This window comes from Zea mays, chromosome 2 (assembly GCF_902167145.1).
Source record: "Zea mays cultivar B73 chromosome 2, Zm-B73-REFERENCE-NAM-5.0, whole genome shotgun sequence".
Classification (NCBI taxonomy): Eukaryota; Viridiplantae; Streptophyta; class Magnoliopsida; order Poales; family Poaceae; genus Zea; species Zea mays.
The window spans coordinates 122426573-122446784 of record NC_050097.1 but is presented as its reverse complement, the minus strand read 5'-3'; the positions used below and the strand labels follow the sequence as shown (position 1 = coordinate 122446784).

At 41.3% G+C, this 20212-nt stretch overlaps 2 protein-coding genes across 4 annotated transcripts in view; both read right to left on the bottom strand.

The window, feature by feature from the left end:
* LOC100285561 (peptide transporter PTR2) overlaps window positions 1-8479 on the bottom strand; it is a 31004-nt gene extending 22525 nt beyond the window's left edge. Inside the window, exons 1-4 of one of the 3 annotated variants that reach the window (XM_035964843.1) lie at window positions 8193-8479; window positions 8058-8121; window positions 2721-2951; window positions 2368-2585 (exon numbers count right to left, since the gene is read on the bottom strand). In XM_035964843.1, coding sequence (XP_035820736.1) covers window positions 2368-2585; window positions 2721-2811 — 309 coding nt within the window. In that variant the 5' untranslated portion in view covers window positions 2812-2951; window positions 8058-8121; window positions 8193-8479. Of the gene's footprint in view, window positions 1-2367; window positions 2586-2720; window positions 2952-3059; window positions 4322-8057; window positions 8122-8192 lie in introns of those variants that run through there. The other 2 variants (XM_035964842.1, NM_001370720.1) reach the window with 2 other exon arrangements.
* Window positions 8480-9404: 925 nt separating this feature from the next.
* LOC100273841 (uncharacterized) lies at window positions 9405-13642 on the bottom strand. Its single transcript, NM_001148240.1, has 3 exons — window positions 12724-13642; window positions 12535-12626; window positions 9405-9870 (listed from the first exon to the last, which is right to left on the bottom strand). Exons 1-3 carry the CDS (start codon window positions 13314-13316, stop codon window positions 9752-9754), a joined length of 804 nt encoding a protein of 267 aa, NP_001141712.1. The 5' UTR covers window positions 13317-13642; the 3' UTR covers window positions 9405-9751.
* Between the last annotated feature and the right edge of the window lie 6570 nt (window positions 13643-20212).

Sequence of the window (20212 nt, the reverse complement as noted above, 5' to 3'; positions counted from 1 at the left end):
TAGAGTGAGGTTTGACCACGCATAAACCCCTCAGCTCTTGCATGAATCGTTGTAGTTGTACCGAGTGAGGTGAGAGACTTGCGAGACCAAACTAACAGTGTTTGTGGTGTGGCCACCACCGTGTATCGCAGGGAACAAGGCCCACGACGTTTCTATCGGGAGCTCGACTGTGAAGACGATAGGGAGCATTCGAGAGAGGCCAAAAGCAGAGCACCACTTGTGTGTGGAGAAGGCACATGGCTATCTATGGAGTTACCTATCCGAGGTGTTTGGACCCTCGTGTGGGGGTTTTCTTTGTGTTGGGCACCAATGAGGATTAGTAAGAACCTTGTGTGGTTCTTGATACCTCGATAAAAATACTGGTGTGTCAACGGACTCTTGCATATATATCTCAATTAATGTTTCATATTTATGTAACATGTTTTATCTTTCCTAGCTTAGATTATAGGTTAGTTGGTAGGACTGAAATATAAGTTGCATAACTCTATTTTACGATAGAGATAGAAACACTTGGACAAAACTGCTTGTTTGGTTTATCCTCGTAGGATAATTAGAGACTTAGATTAATGTGAAAATTAGAAGTCCTAATGTACTTCCTCTTAGGGCATGTTTGTTTCAGCTTATGGAATATATAACCAAGATTATAATCTGAATTATATAATCTAGTTGATTATAATTTGTACGTAGTTGTTTGGATGACTAGATTATATAAATAAAGATTATTAATCTTTGAGATACAATGGCAAAGGCAATAATATCCTACATGTGATTTGTGGGAAAGAAGAAATGGCAGACATTGTAATTTTATGAACATAACTATCGGTAGTGTCTTTTGTCAAAAAATGATCTCAAATAAGCTACTCTTGAAGAGATTATAAGATTATCATAATATGGGTTTTAGATTATATAATCTGGACCTATAATATATGTGTTTGTTTACTTGCTGGATTATTTACGTTAGATTATATGATCTGTATAGATTATAATCCGAAACAAACATGGCCTGAAATTTAAAATTTAGACAAACATTATCTAAATATATATTTACAATAAACAGTTGGACCGAAAATTCGCTCTATATAACTTATTCACGTTTGACCTTGTTCGTTTATTCCAATTTCATATATATTGATATAGATTGAAATATATTTTAACTTATTATGGCTTTAAACCGACTCAATACCTTTCAATACATAAGAATTAACGGTGAAACGAATAAATCCTTCGGTTTTTAGTGAGGTGCTCGACCTACATAATGGATCGGAGTTCTAGTGGTCGGATACCTATTGCCAAATAAAAGTCAATAAAGGCGAGCGACAGGTCACCAACTACTGACACTTGACACCTAAATAAAGTCACCAGTGACAGGCCGCCATGGAGTAGTAGAACACCAGCTGCATCAACCTGCAGTGCTCACTGACTTTTTGGTCACCAAGAGGAAATTCAAAGCTCTCCCAAATGCAGCGGTTCCTTCAAGTTTATCCCCTATACACAATACACTATATTATTAATATGTTTTAAATTAAAATTTTCATTTATATATTTGTCGGGTCTAAAGTAGTACATACATATTAATGATATATTTAATTTATAATTTAGAGTATAAAATATTTTAGGGAAAATCGGAGAACACCGTAAATTTAGTGGTGGAAGAGAACCACTACGACTTTAGTACCACTAAATATTTAGGAAGCGCTTTAGGGGACGCCTGTCGAACAGTCCTTGTCTGTCCATTAATCAACTGAAATGGTTTGACTGGCATCGATCAACCCAATAATAGAGTGTTTGGTTTGGAAGGAGTTGGTCCATCCCAATCTACCGCTGTTTTATTTTTTTTCCTTGGGTTAGAAATGAAATATAAGTTCATACATCACTATCTCATAATCTAATAAACAGTAGTACTAGTACGGGTAATCAAGTCGTCTCACCAAAATCGAGAAATAGACTTATGATGTATTTGCACGTAGCCTGGTTCATGACTATACATGATGTCAGACTGATTATATGTCAGTTCACTTAAAGGTAAAAACATCATATTATCCCAATACACTTTGGTTTTGTGCATGAGCATGTTCATGGATTCGATTCGAACCGGTCTGTGTGTATTTTCTTCAAATTGACAACTATTACACTAGCTAGTGGCCATGAAACAAAAAGATGAAAATGAAGACTTATGTCTCCACAACACTAGTTTTGACATGATCAGATGACAAGCAAACTTTTGAGCAAAGAATAGAACATGGCTTTGAACTGGGATATTATTTTTTTTCCTTTCAACAAATAATAATACCTTAGGATGAGAAATTAAAAATAGAGGTGTCTTCTCTGGAAATTAAATGAAAAATGGAGTAATAACTTATACCATACCAGTATTTCAATTGGGCCAAAGATGAGGACAGTGTAGAAACGCTTGATGTAGGAGTCAGCAAGGAAGGCTGCTGGGATGGAGAACATTTGCAGCGCGGCAAAGAAATTGCTGGCCATCGTCGTCGCCCTCGCGACATCCATGTGCATCTCCTCGCGCAGATAGCTTACAAGATTCAGTATACTGGCAATGTTGGCTACGTTGCTGAGCAGCACCAGCGCTGCACGAAAAAGTTAAAACCTGTGAGCCGGAACGGAACGCTTGATACACCAGTGAAACGAAACAGGTCACGCTGTCTGAATTGTTGGAGTAAACCAAAAAAAAAGCAGGCCGCATGCTAGTACTGCTGACATACCATGAATGAAAATTGAAGCTCTCACTCCTCCATGCTTCTTGGTGTTCACCGGCCGTCCTCTCCAGTCCACAAGGCCTGATGAACCGCCCATTACTCACTCACTCACTCTCTCTCTCTCTCCCTCGCCTCAGTGTGTGCGTGCGCGCAGGTCAGTGCGTGTGTTTAAAAACACGTCTGAACGGTAGTTTAAAAAGTAAGCTAGCTAGTGCCCAGCGTCAGGAACAAACCATCCTGGCAAAAGATGTCGAACAGTTCAAGGTCAGTGAAACAACACCATCAATGACAAAGACAAGGACACAGTGTCCATTGAGGAAACACCAACAAAGACAAAGACCGTACTGTCTCGATGAAAATTAATTTGTGCTTGTTGAACAATGTCCATAGATGTGCTTCCTACATCGCTACTGCGTATTACATGACATTTATTGACTGGGCTCCTGAAATTAGCTTTTGTAGACCCAGCCAGTAGGGCAAAAAAGTATATGCAAATGTCATCACTGCCGGTCCCACCCGTTGAATCATGAACTTTCGATGACCACTCAAAATATCTGCTACTCACTTCTATCTTTTTTTTTCTTTCTATCTTATTTTTTGTCACGTCTTCCAATGAGATTTAGCAACATTCTAGGTGACCTTGAGGATCCTATAACATCTTCCACGTGCTCATCCGCGACGATCAACATCAGCTTCACCAGTCACTAGTTCACTTTTATCTGTCTGCTATGTTTCTAATTGTGTTCATGGTCTTGCGCCGCCCACAAGCATGCTAGCATTTGCTTGTGTATGATCTGGATCTCTTCTGGCATCAACACAATTTTAGAGTATTTTCTATGAAAGAAGTATCAAGCTCCAACCTGCTAACCTTATCTCGAATAGTGATAGATCTAAAGATAGAGAGGATCACACCGGTCCCTTCAATCCTAAGATCAAAGATCAGTAACAAGCTAACGTCGCTTGAAGAGCTTCCTAGTAAGATTGTCAGAATATACAAGCCAAGCTTGATGCCATTGTGAATGCTTTCTTTGAGAGTTTTACTAAACATCAATGGGATAGAGTGATCTAGTTTTATGAACCTAACTTTGGTGATGTTATTACTTCCACATCTACAACACCAGAACTGAAAGTTGATGAAAATGTGACTTGATCCTTATTCTAGTAATGCTAATTATTCTAAGATGTTGCATGATCAAAAGGTTGTTTATGATAATACTCTTGTAGCTACTATAATATGGTTATGCCACATTGTGATAAGATAGAAGGATAGAAAACTGATTATGTTGATTCATGGGTTGAAGAGCCTGTTAGACAACCTCAATATAGCATGCCATTAATTATTTTGAAAATCAAGGTATTTATTCGGTGTTGGTTACCTATCAAAGCTACTATGAAGAACCACAATAGGGCAACACAATTAAGGTAAAGTCATTGCTTTCCCTCACATTCGAAGGGTTACAAGGTGAGAAGAATTGAAGCTTTGGTGAGAGGGTTGACACATAATGCAACAAGAATGCAGGTTCTCATCTAAATAGTATCATCGAATTATAAGGGTTTATACTTCGATGGTTTTGTTTTATTATATGTAAGAGATGGAAGAAGATATAGCATTGTTTAAGAGGCCTTTGGTGTATTGTACCTTGGAAGGCCTCCTGCGCAAGCTTAAACAATGAAAGGTGACTACTCTTGAGAGGTGCTTTCGCACGAAGGTGGCACAGATGTTGGACTACATTCATCCACCCCTATATATTGGCAGTATATAACTATTTATAGGGTCAAGAATACACATGTCTGAGCTTGGAATTAAAGGGATGCCCTTTCCTCTATACACAGACTCTATACAACTTGAGAAGGGTCGTCATCACTTTTGTATGGAAGAAACGTTGTGTACATATCTTTTTCCTTCTTCGTAGTATCCTTGCTTTTAAGTTCGAATGAGATATGTCGTGGTTTCAAAAACTAGGGGGCCATAGATTTGTATTCGGTGGGAGGTGCAAGGGCGGACTCACTCCAATGGTGAATCACAAGGATCCGAGCTAAGGAGCTGAGGCACAGGGGGTTATACTGGTTCAGGCCATGACCCTGGTCCGGTGTAGTGTTGATCGATGTATTTCTCGAGAGGGTGTTACAACAAATGTGCTTTTGTCACACTCGGTTTTAAGGGCAAATCCGGGTGCATCTCATATGTGCGCCAAACAAGATCAACACATACAATGACTCATAGTATCGAGACGAATGTCACAAACTTTATTACATAATGAAAATGTCTTATAAAATAATTGTTAATAAATAAATCGAACTAACATTATTTCCTCGGCGCCAACAGCTAACTAGGAGACGACACCTAGATGTAGTCTTCCTCCGACGACACCAGCTTTTCACCTATGTGTGTGTGGTGGGGGGGGCGTTAACGCAAGGGTGAGATCACATATGTTCATCACTCAATAAGTATGGGGAATAATGTGCATGAGCTCACTTACAATGGGAGCTCTAAGTATAAGTGTATACCATCCCAATAAAATAAGAGATCACAACTGATAATAAATCCCACAATACAATGCATATGACAGATTAAGCTTAATTCCATAAGTTAATTATGTGAGAGTCCGGAGTCGCTCTTGACCGAGAGCACGGCTGATATACCAGTTTTACACTCTACAGAGGTTGCGTATCTTTACCCACAAGTCATGTTACCCTTTTGCCAAGGGGCATAGAAATTTCATTCATCTCTACCGAGGAAACGAGGCAGGGTAGCACAACGAGGCCTTTCCAAAGTTCCACTAGTTCGAGAAAACCCCCTACGGATTCAGGAAGAAGGAAGCATAGGAATCCCTCATCCGAAAAGCTTTACAGACAGTTCAACATAAGGACCTCCCTATACTTTGCAGTGACATGCTCCTCGCTTGCCCCTTTTGGGTAAGGTAGTCTCTCCCTAGCTTTCCTAATTACTTGGCCAAGGTTGTCCCATTCCACCCTTGTGGTAGCACTATTACTGCAAGTTAAGCTCCATATTCCAATTAATATTATAATCTTATCATGTACCATAAATAATCAGTAACAATAAATAAGCATGATCATATGTTTTGGGGGCCTTCCTCTTCCGAAGGTCCTCAAAAACACGACTAACCATTTATTTCTAGCATAATGTCGAGTATTACAGGAGCTTCGTCATAAACAAAGGTTCATGATGGGAGTATTCTTCTCCGTCGAAGGTCTTTAAGACGAAGATATAGCCCGAAAATGACAATGATGAATGTCAAAGTTACAGCCGAAGAGCAATAGCTTCGGCTTAAAGTGGTGTCGAAGATCAAGCATGATGCTGAGCCGAAGAAGAGAAGACTAGCTAGTCCTTAATGATTTATGTTACAGTTATGAACAAATGTTAAGGTCATAAATGTATTTCTACCCGGACCGCGTCACGTTCCTATAAATAGGTGAACAATACACCTGTAATGTTCACGCTGGATTGTAATCGCTCTCGCGTCAACACCTTCGAACAAGCCGAAGTTATCAATGTAATATATATTTACTAATTTTCGTATGTTTATCATGCAATACATATATGAATCAGTATATGAATGAATAATATTTATGATTTCTATGAATGGTTATTCTTGTGAATGATGAAGGTGTGTCCTTCATGACCTTCGTCCGAAGATCGTTATATCCGAGAGGAGATGATGCATCAAAGGACGAAGGTCCCTAATTTCTAACAATTGTGTTGCCTTGTTCTTGATTCACAGCACTTAAGAACAAGAGACCAACATTGGCGCTCATCTCCGGTGAACACAAACGACCACTTTCGACAATAGCTCAAGCACTCACCTTCGTCATACCACCGAAGAAGGCAATAGCGCCAGAGGCTACCCTTGCACCACTGGACATCAACCAAGAAGGGATTCCTCTGAGAGAAGCCATAAAACAGAAAAGGAAGGCCATCAGCCCAACACCGCAAGAGGAGGAACTAGACCAAGAGATCAGAGACCTAGAGGCCATCCATCAACAAGTGGAGAGAAAGAGAGAGAAAATGCTTTGGCTAGCTAAACTTCAGAAAAAGATTCATGAAGCTGCCGAAGAAATGTGCCATATCACACAAGACGAGCAAGGACGAAGGACACAACAGAGAGAGCTTCATCAAGAAAGCCCAAGCTATGATGATGTATGGTATCATGATTTCCATCATGGTAACTTTACTTTTAATGATGCTTCTCTCTAGCAGTGGAGTTGCAGGCTACCTCATCGCCACCATCCTACAAACAACCACAACTTCCCATGTATGATGGGCATTTCGATCTGAAGCAATTCCTTAGGATCTACGAGGCGACCATATCATCATATGGTGGCAACATTTCCGTCATGGCGAAGTCCTTTGTCATGGCAGTTAGGAACGTGGCTCAAACATAGTATTCCTCCCTTCGGCCGAGAACAATCACGTCATGGTAGAAGCTGAAGGACATGCTAGTAACTAGTTTCCAAGGTTTCCAGACGAAGCCAGTAACTGCTTAAGCTTTGTTCCAATGCACACAGGACCATGAGGAATACCTGCAGGTGTATGTCGAAAGGTTTTGGCGTCTCAGGGAACAGGCGCCAATGGTGCCAAATGAGTATTGAGGCTATGATCAAAGGGCTCCGACCAGGACCGACAACGCAGTATTTCGCTAGGAAGCCACCACAAACTTTGGAGAAGCTTTTGTAGAAGATGGACGAGTACATCAGGGTCGACAATGACTTTCGACAGAGAAGGGAAGAAGCATATAGATACTCCGAGATGACCAGGGGCTTCAGAGGAAGACTCCACCCTAGGCATGTCAGGACAATCCATAATCCCAACTCAAGCGACAACAAGGGAAATCACACTCAAGGCCAGCAAAGCTCCCAATCATCAGGGACGCAGCAAAGTTCCTACAGGCCACCAGCACCAAGAGGCAGAGGAGGTAGAAGCTTCGGTGGAAGATTCAACTCCCAACCAAGAAGGTTGTTCTGTCTATTCTGTGGGGAAGTTAAGGGGCATAAAACAAGGACATGCCAAGTCACTATTCAGAAGCAGAAACAAATAGCTGAAGCCGAAGTACGGCAGAATCAGCTGAAGCAGGTCCTGCATACCGCTTCGTGCTATTCCCCATACATCCTTCTCCGTAGCTTTGTTCAGTAACAAATTGATGGCTTCATCTATTGCTACGTTTACCACCCTAAATTCATCCAGAATTCACTTTAGCGATGGATCTGTTCTGGGTCATATGGTTCTGGAGGTAGACAAATTCTGTTGTATAAAGAGATTGTTTAGTGAAAAAATTACGATGGTAAGGAATAACGAGGACATAGTTTAAAAATAAAAACATGTACCTATACGTCGTTCAAGATCTACAGCCTCTTCGGCTTTCTAAGCCTCTTCCTGGGCCTAATGAGCCTGAGAAAGACGTAAGAATAAATTGAGCAAAAAACAGTAAGTTGCAAATATGAAAAGTAAGAATTTATTACCGGAATGACCACTTCTTCATCTCGGATGATAGCTTCATCTACTATCTCCCTCCCACCATTGAGCCAAACTTTAGCATAAAATTTTCCTCCTAGAGTAATTGTGGCGGAACCGCCCGAATTATTCCAGCTTAAGTGCCTAAGTCACACCCTTAAGGGCAGCAACACACTTAAACAGGAATAACCCGTCAGTCCCTCGGATCTAGTCCGATAAAGCCACTTACCAGGATCGAATACCACTAGCTCACTCGAAGGTGAGGCACAGAGAAATACAATAAAACATAATACCATAAATTAAGAAAGTATCATTAGTGATTACATTATCGGAGTTTCAGAAATAATAACCATAAATTTTAATGCAGCAGAAATAACTAACGGAGAAAACCGAGTAACATGGCGAAGCCTGGCCACGCTACTCCTTCTGGTCCTCTCCTACGGAAGCAATAACCCTCTCGACCATCTATCCCGGTGGCAGGGATGAAGGCCAAGTCACACCAGCAATCAATCATCTTAAGTAGTACCTGCAAAAAATTATGCCACAAGCAAGGCTGAGTATACTAATACTCAGCTAGACTTAACCGGTGTGAGGAGTCTACTCCTCTACCTCTAGACATGCAGCTGTTTTGCTGAGGGGTTTGGTTTGCCAAAAGCACTAGCTGAGTCTAAAATCAATTTTTAGCTTTTCAAGTTTTAGTATGATCTTTTTAAAACTAGATGAGTACCTAGCTATTCATACATGGTATCAAACATTATATCAATCAACATCTTTTGCCAGTCACCTCATTTCCACTTATTACTCAATGCAGTACAATGGATCAAGCAGTCTCATTAGCTGCGAGAAGCAGACGATTCGAATTGAGTTTTTATCCTTGCAAGGTAAACCTAAACACACGACGTGGCGAGGCACTCCGTCCCCACACACATCAACCGTCCCCATCAATTCCCCGTCAACAAATCAGGGCTCACCGCCTTGGTGTACAATGCCTCACTGACCCTGACTGCCGTCGTGCAGTGACCACACTTGTACCCACCATAACCGGAATGGGAGACCATGTCTCAGGTCGTGTCAGGAGTAAAGTCTGCTGCTAGGTTCACTCAGCTACTAGGCTTACCGATTTACCATATTTCTCGGCATGTGTATACGATTTACCATATTTCTCGGCATGTGTATAGTATGTTCAAACGCTTGACACAGGTATCCGCACATTAATCCTTATTCCAATTTCTCATCTCGTAGACAACGCATCCCCATGGATCCGTGTCTATAGACCATCATTATTCTGTTATCAAAATGGATACAACCAAGTCCTGACCTCGCACGAGTGCTAGAAAAATCACTCGACTTCTACCGAGATCCCTAATTAGTAAAGCAGCTACTCAACCTAGCATACTAATATCCATCTCAAAAGGATTCCTGAGTTCATGCAACTAGGGTTTCAATCAACTCCTACACTTAAGTGCACATTATAAACCTACAAACATTAAGTGTAGTAAAATATCATAATAAACGGTTATGCATAAAACCAGAGCTTGCCTTTAATTTAACACTTAGATAGTGTTTGCTAGGGGAGGTACTCGCTTGGCGAGCATCCACTTGTTATGTCCATCCTTCCTTGGTTCGTCCACCGACTGCATCTTGTGGGTGGCACCACATCACTTGCACGATCATCCTCTTTCGTTCCTAAATGAGATGCAAGATGCATATGTATGAATATAATGAAATAGCACAAGATACTTTAAGTACATGTTAGCGAATTAAACACTAAGTAGCGAGACATCATAAGCAACCACACACACTAGCGTTAGCTACTACATATCATTGAGCGCACAACATTAACACCACTAAAAGACGACAAACATTTTGTATATTTACGCAACACAAATACAATCCCATAAGTACGAGCATTCATTTAACTTGCTACGACTTTTCATTAGTTCTTCTATTTATCACACAAAAGCATCCCAAGCACCAGTTCAACAGAGGAGGAATTCCTATCCACAACCAACTACTCAAACAGACACATTAATCATGGAACACATATTATCCTAAGTTTAGACATTACAAGTCTATATCCGCTAAGTGCTAATTAAGCATTTTTAGCCAACAGGTGAACTAAACAATCAAATGCGCACTTGCAGATTTTTTGACAGCAATACAACAGTTACTTGTTTTAATCATAACTTTTCAAATTATAATAAAAAAATATAAAACTAGGACTTTCTGGAAAGCTTAAAAGGTGCTCTACAACTTTGGTACTGTCATCACAACATGATTCAACACTTAGCAAGGTCAAAACGTGCAATCACAGCAGCTCTGTCCAGATTTGGACAGATTCAGACTTGCAACTTCAAAAATTCACAACTAGAGATTTATGTATCCAAAAAAAGTGATCCTAGACTTTCTAGAAAGATAATGAAATTGTCTACATATCATTTATAAACATCTCAAGGTGATTCAATATTTAACTAAGGATAAAAGACACTAGAAGACTTTGCTGCCCAGAACTGGACAGATTCAGTCTTCACACTTTAAACACTCATAACTCAAGCTTCAGATCACCAAAAAGAGTGAACCAAGGCTTTTTGGAAAGCTCAGGAAAAGTACTACACAACTTTTATAATCACCAAGAAGTGATTTCATGTTTAACTAAGTCAAACAATTCAGTCTTTGAAATCTATTCTATCAGTGGACAGAACACAACAACCAGTTTGTAAAATTCATAACTTTTAAACTGTCAGACCTATGGTTATGAAGTTTTAACACAAGCAAGATCAGAAAAGCATCTACAACTTTCTTATAACGACCATGAACAGATTGTAAAATTATCTTAAGAAAACAATTCAATCTCTGAAATCTATACAGAAATTGGACAGATTCAGTTACTGAATTTGTAAAAGTATAACTCCTAAACGATCAGACTTATGCCTGTCAAATTTTAACACCAGCAAGATAATAAAGTTATCTACCACTTTTCTATAGCACATATCTACAGAAAATACAATTTAGTTTGTCAAACATACAGCATGGGGAAATCACTGCGTGCAGTCGAAAACAACAATTAATAAATTTCAGCTCCTATACAATTCAAGAATTGCCTCGTTCTAGATACTTGAATTATTCTAACACTTTGACAATTGTTAGAGTTAAAATAACCGAGTGAGAGCTAACAAGTAGACTTGAACTAATTTTTATACAAGTTATTTCGCGCTCTAGATCTACCGTACACAATTAATCAACGCATTCACCACAATCATCAAATCCGGCATATATGTATATCGAAGTGCTTTTCACCCACTAGTTCGCATTTTAGCTTAGACACCACATGAGCACTACTAATTTTTACCCGTGTCATTTAGTGCACTAAAATTACCACATACATTCAACAAACACATTCACCGCGTAATATCATCACCACACATGACCGACTTAACTGCAGAGGAAGCGATGACTACTTCGTCATGTCACCAACTCTCTACAGTGCAATCAATATTAACTACATCGATTGAACCTCATATTGCACAACTCTTATAATTTACTATCTCAAATACAACCATAGCACGACATGCATTTGAGACTCTTGTTCAAGTTAACGCAATCACTACTACAACGCACTTTGGTGCACATGTTTGATAACACAGCTTTCTAAATTAATCTATCTCATCTTCCAAACACCAATTATATGTCACATAATTTACATTTTTCACCTAATTTAACCTACACCAACGATGAACACATAAATATAATTATCCTAGACTGACTCACTAGCCGAGTGCGGAAGTCACCAAGCATGCTTTAGGATTTACCAATTTTTTTGCCACACTAACACATTAATGTACGATGAAGCATGTTAGCAAACCATTAACACATTCGCGACCAATCCCTACGATGCACCAAGGAACCATAGCAGCCACATATCTATCCAATCCAACAACAAAATAACATATCGGCTCACCCACGCACCTACGTGTCCCCATAATACGCACAAGGCATGAACCGCACATGTGACTCCAATAGGACTAATCATACCCTCATTTGCATTGACTATCACAATCACCGATCTCATGCATAAAACCAATACACTCTTCACATAAACATCTACCGATGTATTCCCTAAAACATGATCCGCATTTATTTATTTATTTATTTATTTATTTAAACTTAGTATTTGCATCAAACAATCCCATCGCATATATTCCTATCGAAATATAAAAACATCCGAGTTCTTTTCTACTTCTTTTTCTTTCGCCACAACTTCAATCCATACCAATGCGCATAATCGAAACATTTTACACATCCATTCAATTTATCAATCGAGTCGATCAAGAGCAACATGCATCGGCTCACCATAAACAAACTCAATCGGCGTTTGTAAGAACGATGGCGATTCTGATTTGTGCATAGCTCCGAACGTCGACGAGCGTTGAGCGGCTTGCCTTCTCCTCCACAAAACAAAACAAAAACAACACACATACACAATTAATCATAGGAAAATAACATCGATGCGGAATCAAATAAGGATCATCGCGGTCTCACCGGGGGTGAACGACGTCGCGGATGGGGCTGCGCAAAAACAGCAAACACCCGGTGAGCGTCGACGTCGTGTTGTCCACTGGGCTTCCCAAAACAGCGAGCCGGCAGCGCGCGCAGATATCGGGGGTGCTGCTCACGGCGAGGCCAACCAGGGAAAGCCTTGGCCCCAACCCACGGACAGGACTTCCTGGGCACGGCCAGGAATGGAGCTCGGCTCTTAGGAAAAAAAGGCAGGGGCAGCGGGAGCATGATGGCGTAGTGGCTAGGGAGAGGAAACAAGCATCGCTGCTGCTGGGAGCGCCTGCTCGGCCATGGAGGGAGCTGGAGAGTTGAGGCCATGGGCAGCACAGGACCATGTGCCGCGGTCGCGCGCAGGGAAGTTGCAGATCCGGCAGAGCTCGAGTAGAGCACGCTTGAGGAGCACAGCCGTCGGAAGGAGGGATCCCGACGCCATGGGGAAGAAGACCGTGGGGAGGGAGGAGGGCAAGGCATCGGCAAGGGGCTTCAACAGGGGAGCGCTCGGCCAGGGAGATGTGGTCGGGGCGAGCAGCGGCTAGGGCGTCCCGCAGCGAGCTCGCGAGGCCAAAGCAGAGCATCTAGAACACCTGGGCGCCATGGGGCTATGCTCCTGTTGTGCCTGCTCGGACCCCAAGCTGCCGGCGGGGTGGAAGACGAGTAGGGAGCTGCATGGCTAGGAAAACAGGGGTGCCATGGGAGGATCTCGCGCAGCGTCTATTGCAGGGGGGTGGAGGCTCACGCCCATGGAGCAGGGAAGGGCGCAGGCTTGGGCGCTCGGATGGGGGGGAGGAATAAGGCCGACTGGAGATGCGACGCCCTGGAGGAGAGGAGGAACTGCTGCTCACCTACACCAATGGAGCCGAGGAGAGGAAGGGAGGCCGCCATGGGCTGGGAGGAAGTCTGCTGCACCAGGAACAGAGAAAGAAGAAAGTTGTGCGTGAGATAAAAAGAAAGGGGAGAAGAGAGAGTGGCGGCTAGGGGGTAGATGCAATTTTTCCAATTTGCAAGGGGAGGCACTTCTATTTATAGAGGAGTCCTAGGGTTAGGGTTCCAAGTGGGCTGGGTTGGGCTAGCCCAAAACACGAAATCGGGTTGCGCTAAATATTTTCTGGAATAAAAATGCTCCTGCGGAATTCGTTTCTACGGAGAACAAAGCGAATTAGAGTTTCGACGATCGGACGATTGAGCGATTAACTCGACCGAGAGTCTAATTTGATTTTGCTCAAAAATAATTCCCTACATGTGATTTGAAAGTAAATTGTCTTGGGATACGACTGGCTTTCGGATTTATGATTGAAAGAGACAAATCGCGACATTTAAAATCGTCGACGATGTTGATTTTTGAAATCGGATTGGACACAGAGGTGTTAAGCTGAGTCGGATAAGAATTAATTAGAGGACACATACTGAGTATTCCGTTTGAGAGTACGAACTAGGATTTTTTTTTTGGACATAGATCGAACATCGAGAAGTTGGATTCGGACACAGCTCGACTAGTAACTATCGAGCGCTTGAGTAGATGAGCTTTAGACGAGATTTTATAAATCGAGAATGATGAAAGAGTTTACATCCGTGCTGAGAATAAAAGTTTTAACACGCTCCAAAATTGGCTATTTCTCGCGATCGAATAACTCCGACTTCGGTGAGCTTCCATGAATAATCCTGATAAACAGAGATAGACACGATCGAGAAATAGGAAATTTTCACTGAGCATTCAAGTTAGGGACAAATCTCCCGACATAACACGAAACTGACACCTGGGGTGTCACAGTAATAGCTTCGGCAGAGGGTTCTTTTAAATCTTCAGGTGAAACTGCGAAATCCAGTTGAATTACAAATCGATGCAAGGGAACAATCCAAAGCCCGAACAGTCAATAGTACTGTTCCTAAATCCAAGCATATCTACTAAAGCGCTTGAGGGGCTGAATGGTGCATATGAAGCTATTTCCAAGGATTTATTGTAATTTTACTTTCTATTTCCTTATTTTCTCAAAGATACTAAACGAAGGTATACCCTTCGATATCTTGTAATAAATCTAATGTTACACCATCGAGTGTAACAAAAATACTGATGAAGCTCCAAAGTCGTTCCTACGGGGATGCAGAGCTCAAAATACCACTTAGTAAAGGTGATGAAGCTTCAAAGTTGTTCCTACGGGGATGCAGAGCTCAAAATACCACCTAGTAAAGGTGAAGAAGCTCCAAAGTCGTTCCTACGGGGATGCAGAGCTCAAAACACCACCTAGGAAAGGTGAAGAAGCTCCAAAGTCGTTCCTACGAGGATGTAGAGCTAAAAGACTCCAAAGACGTTCTCAAGGGAATGCAGAGTCTCCGTATAATGTTTGCACCAAGCATTTTTTCATCATATCATCATACCATTATGCATCATACCATCATACATTATTTCATCTCGCATAAACTAGAAAGGGAGAAGAAGGGAAATTGTTCCCTTTATGTGTAGATGACATAATAGCTCCAAAGATAAAACATAGAGAAGGATCAAATTTTTTTGTTTCATACATAATTTTTTGTTAAATTAAACAATAACAACAAGAGTGAGCAGAAGGGGAGAATACTATGACTTCAAGATCCTTGTTCCTCAAGTAGTGACAAAAGACTTCAGCTGAACAAGTTTTTTTGTCATCAAAAGGGCAGAGAATGATCCAACACTTCGACCTCAGCAATAGGCATTCATTACAAGACCTTCGGCTCAAAGAACTATCCTTTACGAAGCGTAAAAAAAGGAAAGGTGTTTTTTTCGTCTCTAGCTCAAAAACGCTATGTAATATTATTTCACGCTACATAAATAAATATAATATACATTGCAATCATATACACAATAGAATTATTTTTGCATAAAGCAAGCCTCGCATTCGAAAGTGTTTTTACGTACCTTCTAGACAAAAAATTGAAAAACTTTTTACACTAGTCCATTAGTCGTCCTTCAGAACCTTCTCTGCAGCTTTGTTTAGTAACAAATTGACGGCTTCATCTATTGCTATGTTTACCACCCTAAATTCATCCAGAATTCCCTTTAGCGATGGATCTGTTCAGGGTCATATGGTTCTGGAGGTGGAGATGTTTCTGCTGCATAAAGAGATTATTTAGTGACAAAATTACGATGGTAAGGAATAACGAGGACATAGTTTAAAAATAAAAACATGTACCTATATGTCGTTCAAGCTCTGCAGCCTCTTCGGCTTTCTTAGCCTCTTCCTGAGCCCCATGATCCTGAGAAAGATGTAAGAATAAATTGAGCATAAACAGTAAGTTACAAATACGAAAAGTAAGAATTTATTATCCGGAATGACCTCTTCATCTTGTTTGATAGCTTCATCTACTATCTCCCTCCCACCATTGAGCCAAACTTCAGAATAAAATTTTCCTCCCAAAGTAATAGCTTCGACAGAGGGTTCTTTTAAATCTTCAGCTGAAACTGCAAAATCCGGTTGAATTACATCCTTCGCATGTTCGCAGCCAACCTTCTCAAGTAGTGACACTGCTCCGCAGGCCCCTACACAGGCACATAAATCACCTCGACCAGCGAGGACTTCATCAAAAGCCTTGACTTCGCCCTCTATCCATCTAATGGCCCCTTCAGCATCGTCGCGAATAAAATTTTGATCATTTGAGAATGCACCAACTTTAGCAAACATATTCCTCAGTTTATCACAGCATTGCATAGCAACAGAAAAACCTTCTTCTTTTGATAGCCGAAGCTCTTCAGCAATCTTTTGGACTCTATTCCATTCAGCTTCAGCTATTTTTTGTTTTTCTTTTTCAACTTCCAAATTTTCGTTGAACTCATCAAGCTTTCCCTCTAGCCTTGATACTTCAGATTTATGTAGCTCTATCTGGGCTGACAGTGCATATTCTATCTCAGCAATATGTTTTGACTCAACTGTTGGGGCAAAGGCGAACACCCCTCCCCCTCGCTCGTTGATTTCTACATCAATGTTTCCGCAGGCCGAAGGCCGCGCCAGCAAGCTCTACAGGCCTGACCGCGAATGTCGTCCATGCGAAGGCCCAAGCGCCCCCTTCGCTCCGACAAGCGGAGGCAAAGACCATCAACAACTTCAAGGACCGGATGACCGGGGCCACGAAGACCACAAGGCCTTTTCTCTCTCGGTGCGAAAAGGGGACCGTGTGCAATTCGGCCCATGTCGTAGGGCCCCACACGCAGATTGCCAGGTGAGCAGAGCGGGTTGGGCCGCGTCTGTAATAAAGTATGCTATAATGACATGCTGTAACCCCCCTATGAGGGAATATTCCGGGGATATACTAGGTAACTGAGGGCCTAATTGTTCTTGACAGGGTCGGGCGGTCCCTCTGTTACCTATAAATACCCTCGCACTGTGCCAAAGCGGGGGATGGAGAAAAACATTGTTGCCCTAATACACTGTGTTTATCTGCATCAAATTGTTTCCCATTCTTCCACTGTTTGAGCTTGGCTAATCGCGAGTTAGCGAGTTCCAACATCAGCTTTCTTTTCTTATTCTAGATTTGTAAGTAATGAACCTTCTTTGGAAAACTTAGTTAATTCAGCCTAGCTCTCTTTCAGTTTGCTGACCAAGAAAAGCATAATTTTATCTTTTCCAATAGCTTCATGCCGAAGGGTTATAACTTTGGAACGTAAGTTTACGAAGGCTATTCAAGTGCTTTCAACTTCGGCATCCTTCTGTGCTTTCAAAGCCTTACTTAGAATAAGCCCCTGGCAGTAACAAAAGAAAACGAGTAAATAATATAGAGAAATACCTAAGAAATCAACAAAGATAAAAGAGAAGATTGAATACAATCCTTTAAATTATTGTATGCGAGGCAATTCGCAAGATGATCCTTCGGCATTGCAGATAATCCAAGCTCAAGCTTTGGATAACCCATATTGTCCATTATCTCTCGACATACATCAATCTCTTTGTTATCTAGGAGACATTATAGGTAATCATCTTCATCATTGCCCCCGTAAACTAAGGCGCCTCGAGGATACCTCAGGTCTTTAGCATAATGTTGCACTTCGGCAATTTGTTCTTTAGTAAGTTATTTCCCCGAAGCATGGCGAATAATGTATTCAATATCTTCAAGTGACGCCACTTCAGGTGTTGGTAGCACTAATTTCTCTGGTAGGCTCTCAGATTTTTGTTTTGATGAAAGAGACTCCGAAGGTCCAGCCTTGTCCAAATCCGAAGAAAGTTCTACATTAACAGTCATCTTTGTTTCATCAACTTTGTCCTTGGAAACCTTGGGGGGTGCAAGTGTCGCTATCTTCGAAGGCCTCAAAACAGCTTTTAGCACGTTGGCCATTCTTTTGCCTTTCTTAGGAGTTCTTGCTAGAGTGGGAGCTACCTTCTGCAGCTCTTGTACCTTCTGTTGTTCTTCCATCTCATAGCTCCCTGCTGGTGTTGTCTTCCATCCCACAGCCCTTTCTAAGTAGTACGACTTCGACCGATGGGTTAGAACTCACTTTCTTTTGCTTCAGTGCGGTGGAGGAGGTTGTTACTGCAGTTTTCCATTTCACTCTTTTTTCTGGGCAGAAAATCTATAGTCAGGATAGACAAATCCAATGACATCAAACACCCTATTTAACCTCCTTTTACCCCGGGCACCAAAGGTAGTATTCATAGCTTCGTCTTCAGCCTTGGTGTAAACCCCCAACAACTCTTCACTAGTCGCCTCATTGGCCTCAAGTCATTCATCATCTAGCTCGCCAAATTGATTCCTATAGCAATAAGTATACCTCAAGTAAACCAGGCCACCTTCGTTCGAGCTAGGGTCGGTTTCCTTCGACATTTCCCACTCACTAACAAGGGGCCATACCTTGAAAGCTATATGCTCTTGAACCAAATCCCTAGTACCGATGTAACTGCATACGGTGTTGAAGGCCACCAAGCATGCTTGAACTTTTTCAGTATTCACAATGGTAGGCCTCATAATGCTGAAACATGATTGTATGGGCCATTGAATCACATCCTTGATATCCTGCCTCGTAGCCAAGTCATTTTTAACATAGAACAATTGCTTCATCCACGATCCTAGCCATTTTTTCTGAAAGGTTGGAATGGGTTGCCTCGCGTTAGAGCGGTATACGTAGGAGTAGCAGCCGAAGTTTTTGTGATGTTGCTCTTTTCCAGTTGCCTTCGTCTGATAAGAGAGTTCATGAATATTGCTGAAGCAATCGACATCTGGTTCTAGTCCTTGGCTTCTCATCGCCCAGATAAAAACTCCAACCTTAACCAAAGCTTTAGGAGTAAGCTGATGAAGAAATATTTCAAACCTCTTTAGAACTTCGACTAACAGCTTATGCAGGGGAAACCGCAACCCCAACCTTCATAAAACTTCAAAAAGCCACTACTTCATCTACCTCAGGAAGAGGAATAGTGTTCTCTCTTTCGGCTCTCACTATGGATATATCATGAAAATACTTGCCCTTCATTGTCTCAATATGTCCTTTTTGACAGTAGATTTTCCAAAGATAACATGGCTTTGTCTCCAGGGCCGATCCTCGACGTCATCTGCACCACTACATCAAAATCATCATTGTCCTCAGAATCTTTAGACAACCAAGCAAGAATTTCATTGGTCATTTTCTCAGCGGTGGTCCTTTCCATATCCTCGTAAAACCTAGCTAATGCAGGATCTTCGCTCCTCTTATCTTCGGCCATCTCGGCTCTGACTAAGCATGGAACCAAAGCTAGAAAACGAAAGCAATTGCAATAGCTCAGAAAAACCAGTGTAAGTAGGTGGCACAATAAATGTTTTATCATGATCCTCATATTTATATACAAAAAACCACTGCAAAGTGGCCCCCACAACTCATAAAGTTTCGCTATTCTAGCGAAGGAAGGTGTTTTTACGGACCCTCGGCATAAGGCCTTTGTTCATTTTACAGTCTGAGTTTGTTACAAGGAAATAAACTAATACTACAAGGGGCTACTATTGGGGACCTTCGTGTGTCGAAGGTCCTCAAAAACAAGAAACTATTGGTTATCGACATGTTGTCAAGTATTGCAAGAGCTTCGGCAGCAGAACACCTTCGATGCAGAATGAGAAAGGGGTGAAGAAGCTAGCTTTGTCATAATAACACAAGGAGACAATGTAAGGAGAAGGTGTTGTCCAGAATGCCAAAAACAAAAGACCCATGTATTATTTGTAAATCCTGTGTGCAATCCTTGTGGGTATAAATGTATTTTCGTACAAAGTTGTACGACTCCCTATAAATAGATGAACAGTGCCCTGCATAAAGTACCTTTTGGTGGACTGGATAATCTCTTTGTGTAATCCATTCCCTAGAACATCTTCGTTCTAACTCAATTTGTAGAACCGAAGGTATCATTGTAACTTCATTATACGAAAGGGGAGAAATGTGATATTGAAATATCTGAGATGAGTTATCATGTTTAACTTCTTCACATTCCTTATATACTTATGTACATACTTTTTCATGATTTATTCGATTATAATCATAACCTTCGTCTTT

Bases quoted from the DNA above. Each gene is read 5' to 3' on its own strand.
- LOC100273841 (NM_001148240.1), bottom strand. From the start codon at position 13,316: ATGCTCTGCTTTGGCCTCGCGAGCTCGCTGCGGGACGCCCTAGCCGCT. The intron at 12,627-12,723 runs GTGAGACCGCGA...TTTGTGGAGGAG, and splicing joins CGCGACGTCGTTCACCCCCG to AAGGCAAGCCGCTCAACGCT. The intron at 9,871-12,534 runs GTGAGCCGATGC...CATCTCATTTAG, and splicing joins GCCGATTGAGTTTGTTTATG to GAACGAAAGAGGATGATCGT.